Source organism: Hordeum vulgare, chromosome 4H (genome assembly GCF_904849725.1).
Source record: "Hordeum vulgare subsp. vulgare chromosome 4H, MorexV3_pseudomolecules_assembly, whole genome shotgun sequence".
NCBI lineage: Eukaryota > Viridiplantae > Streptophyta > Magnoliopsida > Poales > Poaceae > Hordeum > Hordeum vulgare.
The window spans coordinates 607,796,925-607,814,526 of record NC_058521.1 but is presented as its reverse complement, the minus strand read 5'-3'; the positions used below and the strand labels follow the sequence as shown (position 1 = coordinate 607,814,526).

The window sequence follows — 17,602 nt, the reverse complement described above, 5'->3', positions numbered from 1 at the left end:
TTTAGGTTCAACACCAATCCCGACGGTAGAGGGGGCGTGTGACGTTTGATCATATCAACCTTGGAAACACTTCCAACACGTAACGTCACCTCGCCTTTAGCTAGTCTCCGCTTATGCCGTAGCTTTCATTTCGCGTTACTAATCACTTAGCAACCGAACCGGTATCCAATACCCTCGTGCTACTAGGAGTACTAGTAAAGTACACATCAACATTATGTATATCAAATATACTTCTTTCGACTTTTGCCAGCCTTCTTATCTACCAAGTATCTTGAGTTGCTCCGCCTCAGTGATTGTTCCCCTCATTATAGAAGCACTTCGTCTCGGGTTTGGGTTTAATCTTGGGTCTCTTCATTAGTGCAGCAACTGTTTTGCCGTTTCACGAAGTATCCCTTCTAGCCCTTGCCTTTCTTGAAACTTAGTGGTTTTACAAACCATCAACTATTGACGCTCCTTCTTGATTTCTACTTTCGCAGTGTCAAACATCGCGAATCGCTCAAGGATCATTGTATGTATCCTTGATATGTTATAGTTCATCACGAAGCTCTCACAGCTTGGTGGCAGTGACTTTGGAGAACTATCACTATCTCATCTGGAAGATTAACTCCCACTTGATTCAAGCGATTGTCGTACTCAGACAATCTGAGCACATGCTCAACGATTGAGCCTTTTCTCCTGTGCTTTGTGGACAAAGAATCTTGTCGGAGGTCTCGTACCTCTTAACAAGGGCACAAGCATGAAATCACAATTTCATCTCTTTAGAACATCACTTATGTTCCGTGACGTTTTACAACGTTTTCGGCGCCTTGCTTCTAAGCCATTAAGTATTTTTGTACTGAACTATCGTGTAGTCATCAGAAACGTGTATGTCGGATGTTCACATCATCCACAGACGACGCTCGAGGTGCAGCACACCGAGTGGTGCATTAAGGACATAAGCCTTCTATGCAGCAACGAGGACAATCCTCGGTTTTACAGACTCAGTCTGCAAAGTTTGCTACTATCAACTTTCAACTAAATTTTCTCTAGGAACATATAAAACAGTAGAGCTATAGCGCAAGCTACATCGTAATTCGCAAAGACCATTAGACTATGTTCATGACAATTAGTTTAATTAATCATATTACTTAAGAACTCCCACTCAAAAAGTACATCTCTCTAGTCATTTGAGTGGTACATGATCCAAATCCACTATCTCAAGTCCGATCATCACGTGAGTCGAGAATAGTTTCAGTGGTAAGCATCTCTATGCTAATCATATCAACTATACGATTCATGCTCGACCTTTCGGTCTCATGTGTTCCGAGGCCATGTCTGCACATGCTAGGCTCGTCAAGCTTAACCCGAGTGTTCCGCGTGCGCAACTGTTTTGCACCCGTTGTATGTGAACGTTGAGTCTATCACACCCGATCATCACGTGGTGTCTCGAAACGATGAATTGTAGCAATGGTGCACAGTCGGGGAGAACACAATTTCGTCTTGAAATTTTAGTGATAGATCACCTCATAATGCTACCGTCGTTCTAAGCAAAATAAGGTGCATAAAAGGATTAACATCACATGCAATTCATAAGTGACATGATATGGCCATCATCACGTGCTTCTTGATCTCCATCACCAAAGCACCGGCACGATCTTCTTGTCACCGGCGCCACACCATGATCATCCATCAACGTGTTGCCATCGTGGTTGTCGTGCTACTTATGCTATCACTACTAAAGCTACAGTCTAGCAAAATAGTAAACGCATCTGCAAGCACATATGTTAGTATAAAGACAACCCTATGGCTCCTGCCGGTTGCCGTACCATCGACGTGCAAGTCGATATTTCTATTACAACATGATCATCTCATACATCCAATATATCACATCACATCGTTGGCCACATCATATCACAATCATACCCTGCAAAAACAAGTTAGACGTCCTCTAATTTTGTTGTTGCATGTTTTACGTGGTGACCAAGGGTATCTAGTAGGATCGCATCTTACTTACGCAAACACCACAACGGAGATATATGAGTTGCTATTTAACCTCATCCAAGGACCTCCTCGGTCAAATCCGATTCAACTAAAGTTGGAGAAACCGACACTTGCCAGTCATCTTTGAGCAAAGGGGGTTACTCGTAACGATGAAACCAGTCTCTCGTAAGCGTACGAGTAATGTCGGTCCAAGCCGCTTCAATCCAACAATACTGCGGAATCAAGAAAAGACTAAGGAGGGCAGCAAAACACACATCACCGCCCACAAAACCTTTTGTGTTCTACTCGAGAAGACATCTACGCATGAACCTAGCTCATGATGCCACTGTTGGGGAACGTCGCATGGGAAACAAAAATTTTCCTACGCGCACGAAGACCTATCATGGTGATGTCCATCTACGAGAGGGGATGAGTGATCTACGTACCCTTGTAGATCGTACAGCAGAAGCGTTAGAGAACGCGGTTGATGTAGTGGAACGTCCTCACGTCCCTCGATCCGCCCCGCGAACAATCCCGCGATCAGTCCCACGATCTAGTACCGAACGGACGGCACCTCCGCGTTCAGCACACGTACAGCTCGACGATGATCTCGGCCTTCTTGATCCAGGAAGAGAGACAGAGAGGTAGATGAGTTCTCCGGCAGCGTGACGGTGCTCCGGAGGTTGGTGGTGATCTTATCTCAGCAGGCCTCCGCCCGAGCTCCGCAGAAACGCGATCTAGAGGTAAAACCGTGGAGATATGTGGTCGGGTTGCCGTGGCAAAGTTGTCTCAAATCAGCCCTAAAACCTCCGTATATATAGGGGGAAGAGGGGGAGCCTTGCCTTGCCGAGCCAAGGGGGGGAGTCCTCCCCTTCCAAACCGAATCCAACTAGGTTTGGAAGGAGGAATCCTTCCCCCTTTTCCCACCTCCTCTTTTTTTTCTCTTTGATTTTCTTCCTATGGCGCATAGGGCCTTCTTGGGCTGTCCCACCAGCCCACTAAGGGCTGGTGCCCCACCCCCAAGGCCTATGGGCTTCCCCGGGGTGGGTTGCCCCCCCCCCCCGGTGAACACCCCGAACCCATTCGTCATTCCCGGTACATTCCTCCGAAAACCTTCCGGTAATCAAATGAGGTCATCCTATATATCAATCTTCGTTTTCGGACCATTCCGGAAACCCTCGTGACGTCCATGATCTCATCCCGGACTCCGAACAACATTCGGTAACCAACCCTATAACTCAAATACGCATAAAACAACGCCGAACCTTAAGTGTGCAAACCCTGCGGGTTCGAGAACTATGTAGACATGACCCGAGTGACTCCTCGGTCAATATCCAATAGTGGGACCTGGATGCCCATATTGGATCGTACATATTCTACGAAGATCTTATCGTTTGAACCTCAGTGCCAAGGATTCATATAATCATGTATGTCATTCCCTTTGTCCTTCGGTATGTTACTTGCCCGGGATTCGATCGTCGTTATCCGCATACCTATTTCAATCTCGTTTTCCGGCAAGTCTCTTTACTCGTTCTGTAATACAAGATCCCGCAACTTACACTAAGTCACATTGCTTGCAAGGCTTGTGTGTGATGTTGTATTACCGAGTGGGCCCCAAGATACCTCTCCGTCACACGGAGTGACAAATCCCAGTCTCGATCCATACTAACTCAACGAACACCTTCGGAGATACCTGTAGAGCATCTTTATAGTCACCTAGTTACGTTGCGACGTTTGATACACACAAAGCATTCCTCCGGTGTCAGTGAGTTATATGATCTCATGGTCATAGGAACAAATACTTGACACGCAGAAAACAGTAGCAACAAAATGACACGATCAATATGCTACATCTATTAGTTTGGGTCTAGTCCATCACGTGATTCTCCTAATGACGTGATCCAGTTATCAAGCAACAACACCTTGTTCATAATCAGAAGATCCTGACTATCTTTGATCAATTGGCTAGCCAACTAGAGGCTTGATAGGGACAATGTTTTGTCTATGTATCCACACATGTGTATAAGTCTCCATTCAATACAATTATAGCATGGATAATAAACGATTATCTTGATACAGGAATTATAATAATAACTATATTTATTATTGCCTCTAGGGCATAATTCCAACATTTATACTACAGAAAAAAAGAATTATATTGTACAACACATACTACAGAATATGGAATTCTTGTTCATGGTTACTACTTCTTGTTCATGGATTTTCAGATTCCAGCAAGATATGGGCAGAAAACTGTGTGCATATGTAATCAGCAAGCTGACTTTGATCAAACTATATATGTCATATTAACATAAAAAATAAGAAGACAGTGGTATTGTAAATCCATGTGTACAATATAGATGAAGCACCACAAATAATAAACAGACTGTAACAAAATCTCTGAAAGATACCCGCATATACATGTGGCAAAGTTGACGGAGACGATGGCAGATGGTCTTGCAGCGAAGTCGACGGCGGCGAAGTCGATGAAGACGATGGCGGCGAAGTCGACGGAGACAACGGCGCCGAAGTCGACGGAGACGATGACGGATGGTCTTCAGGCGAAGTATGTAGAGGCGACGGCCAAGTACGCGGATGCGACATTGATCTGTACGACGGTGAAGTCGACGGAGAAGATGGCTGATGGTCTTCAGGCGAAGTACGCGGAGGCGATGGTGAAGTACGCAGAGGTGACGGCGAAGTACGCGAAGGCGACATTGATCTGTTGGTCTTTAAAACTTGTGATCTATTCCGATGGAGGCTATCTTTTTATGACACCAAAGAATATGTGGAATCCGGATCGGACACCCATATCAATCCTGTTGGAGTAGTTCCCGGACCTGACAATGAATCTGATTTCTGATCCAAATCAGACATTGCCGCCAGCGTAAGGAGATCGCCGTAGAGGAGGCTGGGTGTGGTCCTGGGTAGGATTGAGGGTGGGTGAGGAGGGGAAGAAGAGCAAGGGGCTGGAGAGAAGGAGGAGAGTCCAGATCGGCGGCGGCGTTGAGAGGAAGGAGGAGTTGTGAACGTGTGAGTGTGTTCGTGCAAGTTCAGAGGAAGGAGAAAGACTTGTGTCCGTGCTGTGCTAGATGCATAAGTTTAACTAACTCGGACTGTCAATTTGAGCAGGAAGTCTCTAGCGCTCGGTTGGTTATTCTGTTGTGGCTTGTCCAAAGAGATTGTTGGTTTGATTCTGATTGGGCGCACCAAAATTTGAATCTTTTTATTTTCAACTGCACCAAAATCTGAATCGTTTTTTCTAATTAATATTAGTATCATGGGTTTATTAAAAAAAGGAGATTTTGCAAAATGTTACGACGGACTAAGAATACCTATTTCCTTTATTAGTAGGTATAGAATAGTTTCCTACCAATGGTATCAAGCATTGTTACCCTTGAATTCAAAGTATGAAGTTGTGTTAAAGAAAATTGCCCCTATGAAATTGTGTTAATTAAATGTTACTATTCTATGCATGGGAGCTTGCACATGTAATTATTGAGCTCCTTAGCAAACTAACCTTTTGTTTAAATTCTGGTGTTCGCATTTATTTCTGAATTTATTTTAGGATTTTCAGCGATGTGCATTCAGTAGGAAGAGACGTTTCCATCGACGACGAGGTACCTACGATGACTTCGTAAATTTCAAAATGATATGTCAGTTCAGTCTCTTGGAGATGAACATATGGATATGGTGTCGTATGTGCGTTCATACAAGTGAGTGTATGCGCATGTATATAAGCGTTTGCGTTTGTATTTTGTTTAAAAAGAAATTGTTGAGCTCCTTCTTTACATAGCTAGACATGCAAATTAGCCCAATCCAAGTGAGCATTATTTTCTTTTAAACTAAGAGCATCATTAAAAAAATCAATCCCAGAACAAAGCGACTCCAATTAAAAGATCATTCTATATGGAGAAGAGAATATTCACGCTGTACAAATAAACACGTGTCTCGCCCCCGTTGGAAATTACTTACCATCTCTCTTGTCTCCCTTTGTATAAGCATTAACGCAACCATGTAAGGTGCGTATCACACACAAAAAACACTACGTAGCATATCCAAAATAGATTAAACTATATGGGGATGAAAAATCATACGACTGTAGGTAGGTACTCAGTGAGAGAGAGAGAGGGGGGGAGGGAGGGAGAGAGGGGGAGAGAGGCAACACATGGGCACTTGGGCAGGCTCGGAAGACCTATCAAGCAACACCACCAACAACTTGTAGTTCAATTTCTCCGGGAACAGAGGAGCCAACTTGGTGGCGGAGCTTCATGCGGTCCTGTAGCTGGGATTTGGCCACTAAAACGAAGGTAAAGAAGAGCAGTCTTTCGATAGCCTCATTATTTGTCTCTTTTTCAATCCAAGTTTCAACAGATGCAGCGAACGGGCGTTCTCCCTCCGTCCGCCTGTCAATCGAGAATGTTGTGCTGCCCTTCTTGCGTGCGACCACCTGAGATGTTGGTGACCTAGCTTGCAATCGATCATTGAGTTGATTGATGAAGAGCAGTTATATGAGAGGGAGAAGGTTCCCGATGGCAACCGTCCATAAGATGGAGCAGGAGTTGAATTTGATTTTCGTTTTGTAGACCTCCGCTAGATGATTTTATTTTAGGATCCGCCTTGATGAGTTGGTTCTTGTGTCAACCCTACACGATCTTTCCTTGGGCCAACGTATACGAAACGAACAATACCCATAGCGTGGCTCTTGGGCTCGCTCCCCGGTGGTGGGGTCCATGTCGACGGCGAACTTGTTGAGGTAGAAGGAATGGGTCATGCTGCGGTTGATGAGCACCTCCACGTCCTTGCCGGCGGCACGCAGCGCGTCGCAGTACTCGAGGTTGGTGTCGTGGATGAGGTCCTCTCCCCGACGACGACGAGCATCGGCTGCAGGGGAACGGACTCGAGCGGCGGTGCGTTCGGGCCCATCAGGGCACGCGTATGGGTGGTCCTTGGTAGTGCCCTCCGGCAGCGCCATGGCCATGAACTTGTCCAACATGTCCAGCGTGAAGAAGACCGAGTCCGGCGTCACCTGCAGCTCCGACTTGCTCCGCGTGGTGCGCACGAACCTCGGGTGGATCGGGACGCCGCCGGCGACGCGGAGGGGTGCCCAGGCGTCCGCGCCGTCCTCACCGACACGCGCGGCCACAAGGTGGACGAGGTGGGTTTATTTTATGAAAACTGAAGGAGGTTTCCATAAAAAATCCAAAAAACGATTCGTGCTCTCACTGTATTATGTACTGCGGGTTGATTTCGGAAAAGCACAGGGGGTTTCCTGTAAAAACGAAAAAACGATTCGTTTCTCACTTAAAACCGGACTGCAGGTTGATTTCGAGAAACTTCAGGGTTTATTTTGCAAAACGACCACGACTATGTTCTACGTGCTTTATTATTAGGGAGAGAAAACACCCCCACGTGGTAAGGTGTTTATATGGCTGACAGTCGCCACTAAGAAATAACATATTCTTAAATCACCTATTATTTCATTGCTCGATTGCTAAATTGCTCCGGAACATTATGAAACATGCTTTCAACCTGTTTAATATTCTAGATGACGTGTAAGATTTGTTTTGACACATGGATTAAGAAATTCAACGAGAATGATAAAAACGTAATGGCTGGTGGCATATCTGCAATCTTTTAGACTTTGTAGAAACTAAGAAATAGACTAGTGTTTGATATGTTGTCTGATCCTTGTGTTCATGTTAATACGATTTCGAAGCTTTTACATGAATGAAACGTTTGACGATAAACCAAGAAAGAACAAGGCAAATGATCGGTCAGGTTTTTCCGCCCCGACCCGTATGCGGGGTCTGCTAGAGTTGCTCTAAGACAGGTTGAGCTGGTAGTGTCGGAAGTTTTCAGAGCATCACAACACACACGTGGACAGGGATGAAATCACTGTTCTAACCTTCTTAGCGATATTTGTTACAAACTAAACTCGATATGAAAGTATTTTACGATCTGACCCTTTTGACAACGCCATAGCCCGTGGCGTTACTGCCCAACAGAGATACGTCGAGCTAGATAGCGTTTCTCCATTACCCACTGCCAGGCCGAGCACGCGTACATGACATGACAGCACCATCGAGCTAGATCCCGTTTTTGAAACGCCATTGACCGTGATGTTTTTATGTAGGGCCGCAACGCCAAAGGCCTTGGTGTTTCAAACGCCAAAGGCCTTGGTGTTTCTGTGTTTCAATGCCTTTGGCGTTGCTGTCCTATATAGAAACGTCGGGGTTAATGATGTTTGCAGAAATGGGATCTATCTCGACGTTTCTGGCATATGTCACGTACACGTGTTCAACTTGACAGTGGATAAGGGCAGAAAGGTTATGTAGCTTGGCGTTTTTTTGTTGAACAGTAACGTCACAGGCTATGACGTCGTTAAAAAAGCCAGACCATGAAATACTTTCATGTCAAGTTTAGTTTGTGATAAAAATTGCTGAAAAATAAAGGTTGGACCGACAATATCTTTTGTTAACTTTGCTTGGACGGTAACCTTAATTAGCTTTAGCAGTACTAGTAAATTAACATTTCGTACTCGCGGCAGGCTTTGCTTTGCTTTGGCGAAAGAATCAACGGAGAGGAGGGGAAGGAAGAAAAAGGCGCTGTTTGGACGGGAGCAAAACCACCACTGTTTCACTCGCTCCTCTTTTACGTTACCGTTTCTCGCCACTTTCCCCTTTTCTTTCTTCTTACCCCCACACGCCCACGGTAAAAGTAACTATACACACACACTCCAGTGGTGAAAAAACCGAGGCTCTGACACGCCGGCCCCACGGCCACACACTCTCTCTCTCCTCCCGTGGGCGAGATCAGACGGACGGACCCGGCGCCTGTGGCGTGGTGACTTCCTGGCCCGCCGGTCCACCTGCGCCGGGTCCACCCACAAGAGTGAGCGAGCTTCCTCTTCTCTCTCTCATGGGCTGCGGCGGTGCTGTTCCGCGTCGCTGTCCCGTCGGGCTTTAAAGCTGTCGTGTGCCGTCACCTTTTCCTCTCTCTCTCTCTCCTCCGACCTGCCCGTGCTCTCTCCCTCCTCAATTACGACGCCGCAGTCTTCGCAACCTACCCAACCCAGTCAGTGAGAGAGAGAGAGAGAGGCCCTACCCCGGCGGCGAGGAGCGCACTTCCTCTTCCTCTTCCTCTTGGGCGTGGCGGCGCGTGCTGCTGCGCTGGTAGCCTTGCAGCCGGACCAGCAACACCGATCCGATGCTCTCCGCCAGCGAGGGGGGCCAGTGAGCCGAGCTGTCTCCGGGCGGCGCCGGCCCGCTCGCGCGCGCTCCGGGACCCAAGGTGAGGGCGCCTCTGCCTCTGCCTGCCCGGGATCTAGCGACGCGCCGCCGGTTACCGCCGCATTTCAAATTTTTTTTTTCTTTGGCGACTAGTGATGCTCTACTCCTTTTTGCTCCCGTCCCGTTGTAGCGGCGGGCAATCTAGCACGGCATTCATTTCTCACCCCCATATGAGGAGGCCAGCCTTACCAATTTCGTCCTGCATTTTCGATTTCGATCCCGCTGCGCGTCGATCCATGTGGATGTGCTAGTTTTGGTGCGCCATCTTCCTCATTGGCCCAAGCCTACCAGTTTTCCGCAACCGCGGCACGCCATTCATTCTTCACATCTCCCCCCTTCCACTTCAGGAGCTACCGATTTTGTTTGTCGCACCGTGCTCTTCAGTTCAGTCCCCCTGCATTTGTTTTTTTCCGGCACTACTGTACATTTCATTCAGTCAGTCCCCGCCGCAATTCCGGTCGGAAACAATGTTTGTCTCATTTTTCTATTTTTGGTGCAGAGATCTCTGTGAGCTGGAAGCATAAGGAGATCAGCACATTGTGCACATACCAGGACGGTTTAAGACCTGGCAGAAGCAGGCTACTGGTTATTGTTGGGTCCATTTGGTGACAAGATGGCTGCGGCGATGGCGATGAGAGGGGGGAGCAGCGACGGCGGCGGTTCCGATAGGGCCGGGATGGACTCGGGGAAATACGTGCGCTACACGCCCGACCAGGTCGAGATGCTCGAGCGGGTCTACGCCGACTGCCCCAAGCCGACGTCCTCGCGCCGCCAGCAGCTGCTGCGCGAGTGCCCCATACTTGCCAACATCGAGGCGAGGCAGATCAAGGTCTGGTTCCAGAACAGAAGGTAATAACATAAATCCTGGTTAGAATCTGCTGATTCTGAAAATACTGGATATTGTAGCATCCTCTGAGTCATGCCCCTTCAGTTCAGAATATATGCCCCTACCCTTCATGGCGGTATTCTTGTCAAAATGTACCGTAGCTCTGTAAACTGTTACATTGCAGCTGTGAACATGCAATTTGTTTTGATATGGAGAGATATTGTCATCTCAATTGCTTGCTGCATTTCACCTCTATCAGGTCTATAGTCTTCCTTTTTTTCGTTTCGTATTGTGCTAATGTGGATGATTACGCTTGGCTGTTACAGGTGCCGAGATAAGCTGCGGAAAGAGTCTTCACGGCTTGAGTCCGTGAACAGGAAGGTGTCGGCCATGAATAAGCTTCTTATGGAAGAGAACGAACGTCTCCAGAAACAGGTCTCCCAGCTGGTTCATGAGAATGCACAAGTGCGGCAGCAGCTGCAGAATGTAAGTCTTTGTTGTGTGGTAGGCGTCACGCCCTCTTCACAAACATCCCCTTTCTGATGTCTTGTTTATTCACATTTGGTTTTGCATAATGTACTAATACACAATTACACATTAACATCCCTCTTTGCATAATGTAAGACACGTGGCATCTGCAGGAACGTTCAGTTTCATATGATGCTTCGTACTTGTATTTGAGCATGGTAGTATAGCAGCAGTGAGTTGTTAGTTGTACAGTAGTGTAGTTTTATGTACCATTATCATATCGAGTCCTTATGCTGCTGTTGTAAGGTAGGTGTATGGTGTACCACCGAGAGGCATGTTCAATACAGCCATGAACTGGTCCTTGAGATGTTAGAAACTTAACCAGATTGTTCAACTTTTACCTTACTTTTCCTAATAACATCTGTTGATTCAATACAGACTTCAATGGCAAATGATACAAGCTGTGAATCAAATTTGACTACCCCTCAAAACCCTATAAGGGATGCAAGTAACCCTTCTGGGTAAGAAAAATACTTGAAAGAATTCTTGCTGCTGACCTTGCCTTTTCAAGACCATCCTTTCCTGAAACTAGGTTTATTTCTCCTTCCAGGCTCCTTTCAATTGCAGAGGAGACCCTGACAGAGTTCCTCTCGAAGGCTACTGGGACAGCTATTGAATGGGTCCAAATGCCTGGGATGAAGGTTACATGCCAGCTTTTTATTTTGTTTTTGTTTTTGTGATCAACACTTATAAGATGTTCAACGATATGCTAATTATGTTCTGTTTTCATGATATTAGCCTGGTCCGGATTCGGTTGGTATTGTGGCCATTTCACACGGTTGCCGTGGTGTTGCTGCCCGTGCCTGTGGTTTGGTGAATCTAGAACCAACAAAAGTAAGTGTTTTACTGCTTCTTAGTGCTTAGTTTTGAAATTTATGTTATGTCAAGCTTCCTCCTTCTCCAAAAAAAATGTTATGTCAAGCTTTTTTCTGTCAATATTTATGTGGGGTAACTGGGTAAGTATTTTGTGTGCTAGTAAGCTCATTTGCAACTGATTTAGACTTGGTTTTTGTGTGGATATGGTGATTTGTTATGGGTTAAAGAAACACAAATGCCATGGAAGACGTTGCTGGTTATTTACGACAGAGTAAAGTTAGAGGGAAGACAATTCAATACTTAAGGCCTTAACTTTGAATAGTGTCCTCTTCTGCAGGCTCCTGGAAATTTTTCTCTGATCACTTAGGCTGTGCTACAAAGATAGAGTGCTCTCCTCACGTTAGTAGGTTGTAATACTATTTGATCGGAATGCAAATGAATACTTAAGGCCTTAAATTTGAATAGTCTCCTTTTCCACTGGCTCCTGGAGTAACCACTCAGCTTGTATAACATACATATATTTTGTCTACTGAGTGTAATTGCAGAAAATCAAACTGTCAATACAACTTATAGTTGGTAAAGTAATCAAGAAGTTGTCTCTGATATAACCTGTGTTATGTAGGTTGTAGAGATCTTGAAAGATCGACCGTCTTGGTTCCGTGATTGTCGAAGCCTGGAAGTCTTCACAGTGTTACCGGGTGCAAATGGAGGAACAATTGAACTTGTTTACACACAGGTCGGCATTAAACCATTTTCGGTTGAAATGTTTCTTCTGCCTATGTACTGATGCACATGGCTCCTGCTCTGAACTCTACCATTTGTTTTTATATGCAGTTGTATGCTCCAACAACTTTAGTACCTGCACGTGATTTTTGGACTCTAAGGTATACAACCATAGTGGAAGATGGCAGTCTTGTGGTATGTACGAGTATGAGCACTAACTTTACTTATTTTAACTCTATTGTATACAAGCTAGGATATCACCCTGTTGCTAATATTCTTCCATCTCTAAGGTCTGCGAGAGATCCTTGAGTGGTTCTGGGGGTGGTCCAAGTGCAGCTTCTGCACAGCAGTTTGTCAGAGCTGAAATGCTTCCAAGTGGATATTTAGTTCGCCCCTGTGACGGCGGAGGTTCCATTGTTCATATAGTGGACCATCTGGAATTTGAGGTCTGATCCCTGTTCTGTATCCTTATGTTTGCATTTTGATGTAGTTTGATTTTTCGGAAATAATATGACTGTTTCTTTGTGATGTCCATTAAACATTTGATTTTGTTTATCTTTCAGGCATGGAATATTCCTGAAGTGCTTCGTCCGCTCTATGAGTCTTCTAGGGTGGTTGCTCAGAAAATGACTACCGCGGTGAGTGTTTACTGTTTAGTGCTTGCAAAGTTTTGCTCCGCTCTATCTATGCATGTGAAATTATATCAGTACTGATTACAAGCTCTTCATTATGTGGAAAACCACTTAATCATGAACTCTGAAGTTTTATATTTGATATGTGGTGAAAATGATTACGATTTTAAGTCATTAGGAGATCTTGGGAGTTCATTCTCTGCACTATACTTCATACTAAAAATTACTATCTGCACTACATGTCAAGGCACTCCGCCACATCAGACAAATTGCTCAAGAAACAAGCGGTGAGGTGGTGTATGCCTTAGGGAGGCAACCTGCAGTACTACGGACCTTTAGTCAAAGGCTGAGCAGGTGAATTAGATCAACTGTTACTCTTTCAACGGTTAGTGTGCATCTTATTGACATGTTTCCAATGCCATTCTTTATATTTTTCTTAGAGGCTTTAACGATGCCATCAGTGGTTTCAATGATGATGGCTGGTCCATAATGGCTGGAGATGGCATGGAAGATGTAGTCGTTGCTTGCAACTCAACTAAGAAAATTAGGAACATCAGCAATGGTGTTAATGCTTTTGAAGCACCTGGAGGTACTATATGTGCCAAGGCATCAATGTTACTGCAGGTAAGGGTGCTCTTGGTTCATTATGTTGCAATTAGCTCATCTTTGTAATTTGTACGAAAATAGAACTTTAGTGGTTCAACACTTCAACATGCACATGCTATATTTCTCAGATCTTTTTTTACATTTGATAATGAAATCCTAATAAAATTTTGATGAATGTATGTATGACTGTGCACGTTGAAGTTTGGTTTTATGTATTTGAGATGTTATAATTCGGCCACCAGTTTCAGGGTTATGATTTAATTATTTCCTTAACCAGTGCTATGTAAAAGGTGATATTGTAGACACCCCTGTTCTTCATAAGGATATTGCATGTGCCAGATTTGAGTGCTTTAAAACTAGTCTGCCCATTTTCTGAAATTTTAATAATTTCTATGTCAACTGAGTTAAATCCTTATATTACATCTTTCTTTCTTTACTTGATATTGTAGAGTGTCCCACCTGCTATACTAGTTCGATTTCTGAGGGAACATAGATCCGAGTGGGCCGATTACAGCATGGATGCATATTTGGCTTCAGCACTGAAAACAAGCACATGCTCATTCCCTGGACTGCGTCCCATGAGATTTTCTGGGAGCCAGATCATCATGCCACTTGCTCATACAGTAGAGAATGAGGAGGTTCTTGAAGTTGTTCGCCTTGAGGGACAACCTCTTACTCCTGATGAAGTTCTTCTTTCAAGGGATATCGACATGCTTCAGGTGGGAATCTGGTCCTCGTTACACCCTATGTTTGGTGTGTCCTACATTATTTGGGAAAGACGATTACTAGCATTGTACTTCACATTGTATCAGTGATTTCTTACTTATTGACTTTATATCTTCTGTTTGCATTGCAGCTTGTTAATATTTGTCTCCGTTTCACTATGCCATGTTAGCAAATTTTAGCCTATAAGAGCATGGTTAATAGTATAGCCAACTGCTGGCTATAAGCAGTCTTATAGCCCATCTTATAGCTAGCTTGTACAATAGTTAGCTATAAAAGAGTACTACTTTTATCATATATGGCCCACCTTTCATTCTCACAAAGCACCTAGGAGCACGTGCTAGAGCTGGCTCTTCACGAAGAGCCCGCTTCCCTTCTCTCTCCTCTTCTCTCTCATCCAACTCAGCAAAAATATAGTATTTTAATCCTTACAGCCTGCTGACTGTACCTTATTGTACTTGCTCTAAAGTAACTGATAACATGACTATGTTTGTCTAGATGTCTGGTTATACCAAGTAGCTTGATACTGTATATTTTGCTAATTGGAGTAAAAGGTTCAAAGCTTTCTACAAGAATGCCAATATCCTGGTTGATGTGATTTTCTGAGGGAACTTGTGGTTTAATGTGATTTTGATGTGTGCTATTTCTACTATTCCTTTGTTCACTTGGAAGGGTTGCCACTCTGCAAACTATTTATACTGTACTGAGTTCCTGTTGTATCATTTGTTTTTGTGTTGTTTCAGCTTTGCACAGGAATAGATGAGAAATCTGTGGGATCATCCTTCCAGCTTGTCTTTGCACCAATTGATGATTTTCCAGACGATGCTCCATTGATTTCATCCGGCTTTCGTGTTATACCACTTGATATGAAAACGGTTAAGCATTTCTACCCACATTACTCCCCCTTTCTAATGTTGTGTAGGTCACCATGTGCTTCATTTGCTATCTGCTTTTGTTGGTGCAGTAACCTGTAATGTATTCTGGATGCCTGCTATTAGCATTTTTACAGATGACCTTAATTTTGTTCTGGAACTTACCCTGGTCAAGAGTAAATTGTTGTTCATGCGATACTGTTGATTTTTCTTTGTTGATAATTTATTGGGCACAAATCCTTGAAATATATACAAAAAAATATATCTTGCTTCGACTTCCTGTTTCATATGTTCTGATCAAGAGTTCCTTGATTCTGGTCAAGAGTTTTGTTCCAATATATGCGGTTTAGGTTTTGTGTACTTTGTGTGATAGTTTTAACCATGGGCCTGTGTGCATCTGTGATGCAGAGTCAGGAGCAATAAGTTCTTCCATTATCTAAAAAAGGTTTTTAACTATCATATCTCATGCAGGACGTTGTATCCTCTGGTAGGACATTAGATTTGGCATCTAGTCTTGAAGTAGGCTCCACTGCAGCCCACGCCTCTGGTGCATCTCCAGATGATTGCAATGTGCGATCTGTGCTGACAATCGCCTTTCAATTCCCTTATGAGCTGCATCTCCAAGATAGTGTTGCAGCTATGGCCCGTCAGTACGTTCGTAGCATTGTCTCTGCTGTTCAAAGAGTGTCGATTGCCATCTCTCCCTCTCAGTCCGGTCTAAATGCTGGGCAGAGGATACTCTCTGGCCTTCCCGAAGCAGCAACACTTGCTCGATGGATTTGCCAGAGCTATCAGTAAGTGAATTTGTGATTCTTTTCCTGTGGCATCAGTCTTAGTCTTAATGCTTTGATGCTTTTCCATGGCATTTACAAACTGATAGAATTTTGCTATCCACACAGTTACCATCTAGGGGTAGAGTTACTTACTCAATCAGATGTAGCTGGGGAAGCATTGCTGAAGATGCTATGGCACTACCAAGATGCTATCCTGTGCTGCTCTTTTAAGGTATCAGAAGAATCTCAGCAGAAAAGTTCAAGCCTGCTCCCACTTCTATGTTCATCAATTGATCTTGATCTGATTAAGGGAAGTGTTACTATTAGAAATATACCACTCAACCAATGTCTGAATGCGTACTCGTATTTATAATAACTGATACTCCCTCCGTCCCATATTACTTGACGCTCAAACGGATGTATCTAGCGTCAAGTAATATGTGACGGAGGAAGTAGTATATTGCTAGATGAGCATGTAACTTGCTTTTTTAACTAACTCATATTTTGGAGTACTTACTCTGTAGCTGGTTGGTGTCTTGATCGGCTGCTGCGATGCTACAAGAGCTTTCTCTTATATATTTTCCAATGGGTTTGCTTCAGTGAACCACCTTCTTAGAGTTTGAGAATCTTACAGAAAATTTAGTTGAGGTTTCCCGTGGCCTGTGGTGGCCAGATAATCTCATACATATTTCATAGGCTTTGACATGCTGATTAAACCCATTTGATTTTAGTAATGTTCTCACCGTTGCAGTTCTTAACCCTACAGCACATCTTACTCTATGTATCAGGAAGTACCAGTGTTTACATTTGCCAATAAGGCGGGGCTTGACATGTTAGAAACTTCCCTCGTCGCCTTACAAGACCTCACGTTGGACAAGATCTTCGACGAGCCTGGAAGAAAAGCGTTGTTTGCGGAAATCTCAAAACTGGTGGAAGAGGTACAACTACTTTCTTGCCCTTTACTACATCTACATAGCACAACCTGTGTTGGGATTAGTCCCACATCGGTTGTGGGAGGAGACATAACATGACTTATAAAGGTGAGGGTGTTCCCGCCTAACAGGTTAGTCTTTTGGGGGAGAGGGCCCAAGGCCTGTCATAAGTCGGTGTTGCTCTCCGGTTGGGCCTGTTGACGCATGTGGGTCGGAAACGCTGGTGTTAGCGGATCCGGGATTGCGTAACAACCTGTATGCATGCCTTTCATTGGATATAGATACAGCTTTGCAGCAACTGCTAAGTTAAATCGCCAAAGCCTGCATTGGCTAAAATATATACGTAGCTGACTAAAATTTCTAGCAAAGGGATATTTCTCCGAACCTGCACTTCAAATTGTGCTTGGGTCCCAAGCCCTCAACATGCAATGTTGGTAAACCACTCTGCTTTTTTGGTTCAGGGCCATGTGTACCTGCCGTCAGGCGTGTGCATGTCGGGGATGGGGCGGCACGTCTCCTTCGACCAGGCGGTGGCGTGGAAGGTGCTCGGCGAGGACAGCAGCGTCCACTGCCTCGCCTTGTGCTTCGTCAACTGGTCCTTCGTGTGATGTACCAAATGCCGCGGGGCCGGCCGGTGGTGCGTGACGAGCAGATGGATACAGTTCTTGGTGGTTGTTCCGGACAAGGGAGAATGTGCAACTGATAGTAGTTTTTGCAGCGTTAGCTCTAGACGTGGGGAGTTACTCCTAGTATGGTTTCTTTTGGACACCAACGGAAACCCAAATGTGTTTGCTTGGTGCCCATCAACTTGCATTCCGTGTTGGGATTCCCACGGTCGAATTACGATGCTACATCCACGGCCTCTGCCTGCCTGCTTGGGTATTCAGATAGATGCATGCATGCATCTGAGAGGGTTGTTA

The 17,602-nt window shown here is 44.8% G+C and overlaps 1 protein-coding gene and 1 pseudogene across 2 annotated transcripts; one reads left to right on the top strand and one right to left on the bottom strand.

Annotated features, from left to right (window-relative positions):
* Positions 1-6,157: 6,157 nt before the first annotated feature.
* On the bottom strand, positions 6,158-7,120 carry LOC123450929 (annotated as a pseudogene).
* Positions 7,121-8,913: 1,793 nt separating this feature from the next.
* On the top strand, positions 8,914-17,602 carry LOC123450050 (homeobox-leucine zipper protein HOX10). 2 transcript variants are annotated; one of them, XM_045127449.1, is made up of 18 exons: positions 8,914-9,252; positions 9,751-10,100; positions 10,404-10,563; positions 10,984-11,066; positions 11,156-11,246; positions 11,344-11,439; positions 12,044-12,157; positions 12,256-12,339; positions 12,435-12,590; positions 12,708-12,782; positions 13,024-13,130; positions 13,217-13,400; positions 13,832-14,101; positions 14,849-14,980; positions 15,449-15,771; positions 15,877-15,982; positions 16,539-16,688; positions 17,144-17,602. In XM_045127449.1, exons 2-18 carry the CDS (start codon positions 9,865-9,867, stop codon positions 17,288-17,290), a joined length of 2,514 nt encoding a protein of 837 aa, XP_044983384.1. In that variant the 5' UTR covers positions 8,914-9,252; positions 9,751-9,864; the 3' UTR covers positions 17,291-17,602. The 2 variants fall into 2 exon arrangements, with proteins under 2 accessions (XP_044983384.1, XP_044983385.1); XM_045127450.1 differs by lacking the exon at positions 11,344-11,439.

Coding starts and splice junctions, on each gene's coding strand:
- LOC123450050 (XM_045127449.1), top strand. CDS start 9,865: ATGGCTGCGGCGATGGCGATGAGAGGGGGGAGCAGCGACGGCGGCGGT. Junction 11,067..11,155: donor GATGCAAGTAACCCTTCTGG/GTAAGAAAAATA, acceptor TTCTCCTTCCAG/GCTCCTTTCAATTGCAGAGG. Junction 14,981..15,448: donor TACCACTTGATATGAAAACG/GTTAAGCATTTC, acceptor TATCTCATGCAG/GACGTTGTATCCTCTGGTAG.